This window comes from Schistocerca piceifrons, chromosome 7 (assembly GCF_021461385.2).
Source record: "Schistocerca piceifrons isolate TAMUIC-IGC-003096 chromosome 7, iqSchPice1.1, whole genome shotgun sequence".
Classification (NCBI taxonomy): Eukaryota; Metazoa; Arthropoda; class Insecta; order Orthoptera; family Acrididae; genus Schistocerca; species Schistocerca piceifrons.
In genome coordinates this window covers 316,392,874-316,394,649 of record NC_060144.1, presented here as the reverse complement: position 1 = coordinate 316,394,649, position 1,776 = coordinate 316,392,874, and the positions used below count along the sequence as shown (strand labels likewise).

At 35.2% G+C, this 1,776-nt stretch overlaps 1 protein-coding gene across 1 annotated transcript; it reads right to left on the bottom strand.

Annotated features, from left to right (window-relative positions):
- Window positions 1-345: 345 nt before the first annotated feature.
- LOC124804637 (dnaJ homolog subfamily C member 24-like) lies at window positions 346-1,261 on the bottom strand. Its single transcript, XM_047264853.1, has one exon. The coding sequence runs from the start codon at window positions 1,096-1,098 to the stop codon at window positions 694-696; it is 405 nt and encodes a 134-aa protein (XP_047120809.1). The 5' UTR covers window positions 1,099-1,261; the 3' UTR covers window positions 346-693.
- Between the last annotated feature and the right edge of the window lie 515 nt (window positions 1,262-1,776).

Here is a 1,776-nt window from a genome sequence, read left to right as displayed (position 1 = left end):
ATCAATTTCTATTTCCTAAACTGCCAAAGTTTAAGCACAACTGGAGTCTGTCACTATAACATTTACCTGCTCTGTTTCATATTTATGTCTTGTTACTCGATCACGCAAAATCTGCCAAGCTTCTGCACAGTATTTTTGCTTCAATTTAATGTCACCAGTACCAAGAGTGGTAATTTCAAAGTGTTCTTTTCTTGTTTTTTGTTTACCAACAGCAATTATATTAATAGATAAATAAATATTGTATTTCAATTGACACAAACAATATGTGCCTATACCTCACAGATAGTTAATAGAGTAACATTTAGTTCGATAGAGAAAACAGCCTTGTATCAATAAATAATGTTGTTAAAATACACAAAGAATCTTATTACGTCGAAGAACATTGTGTTAATTTCAAATAGTTTCACGTGTAATAGGACTTCGTAGAAGTACTTGTGTATTGTAAATAGTTCTACTTCCTATAGCAAAAGAGTCAGAGTGGTATGCACATTTGTTGGTGTTTGTTACACAATTTCATTTTTGCTCACAGTATTACTGTCAAAACTTTATTTCTAATAGTGTTCTTGTTTTTACACAACCTCATAGCGGAACACATCCCATACGAGAAACGAAGGACACTTCTTAGAATGTTTTACCATCGAAGATAATTTTTACATGCTTTCGTCGTCACCTAAATTCGATAATCTGTATACATTACTTCAGCTTAATGAGTATTGCTAGAGAGCATTCACTGCAATTCACATACGTTGTATCCGTACACAAGTCATCTCGACAGACGGAATAGGAGCCACCACATCGACAATTGTAATAGTACGTTCTTGCGGTCACGTCATATTCCATTTCTTGGACATTCACGGTTTCAAACACAACTGGAGTTTCACAATGTGTGACGTTTAGCTGTTCTGCGTCGTACTTTTTTCTTGTTTCAGGATCACGTAAAGTCTGCCAAGCTTCCGTAATTTGTTTGAATTTAGTATCGTCAGTACCAGCTTTCATTTTGTCTGGATGATTTTTTATAGCCAGTAGATGATAATTCCTCTTCAGTTCATCAGGCGAAGCATTTTTAGTGCATCCCAATACTGCATATAGATCATCCATTAAGGAAGGGATACCAGAAACTACGATAACTTATGTTGATCTTTCAGAGCTATCGAATCGGTACATACGAATTAACCCATATAACGGAAGCACAATAAACAAACTACCATTATCTTCACCTCCTGTGACGGTCAAGTGTCAACTCTGCAAAGAAAGGAATACCAAGAATTTGCAGAACTCGGCACGCGGTGGCTGACGGGAGTATCGAGTGGTGTCGGTCGGACGAGTCGGTACAACTTGGGTTCGGCTTAAAATCGGCCCATTACGTATTTATTTATTTATTTTTGATCCCACATCAACTGATTACAATTTTTTTTGTTGCAGTCTTCTGGGAAAGAGCCTTACTTACAAGCGTCACAAATTGTTGCCTGGTATTATTTTCTACACAAATTTTTCTATATTTAGTTGAGAGAACATACATGGACTACATAAAAACAATTTGCTATTGCAATACATACATTAAGAAATTTACAGTTTGTGACACAGTCTAAAATCTGAGATTCATACATTTTTAGAAAAAGGGTCATTCATCATACGAATGTACTAAATCTAGAAACTCATCTATTGAATACATCTGATTGTTTAGGAGCCATAATTTTCATTTATTTTTTAGTTTTGTAATGGGCAATTTGGAGATATTAAGGTGGAAGGAATTCAGTAGTTTTATGCCTGCGTAAT

What these genes read in the sequence shown, in the direction of transcription:
- LOC124804637 (XM_047264853.1), bottom strand. Translation starts at nt 1,098, where the DNA reads ATGGATGATCTATATGCAGTATTGGGATGCACTAAAAATGCTTCGCCT.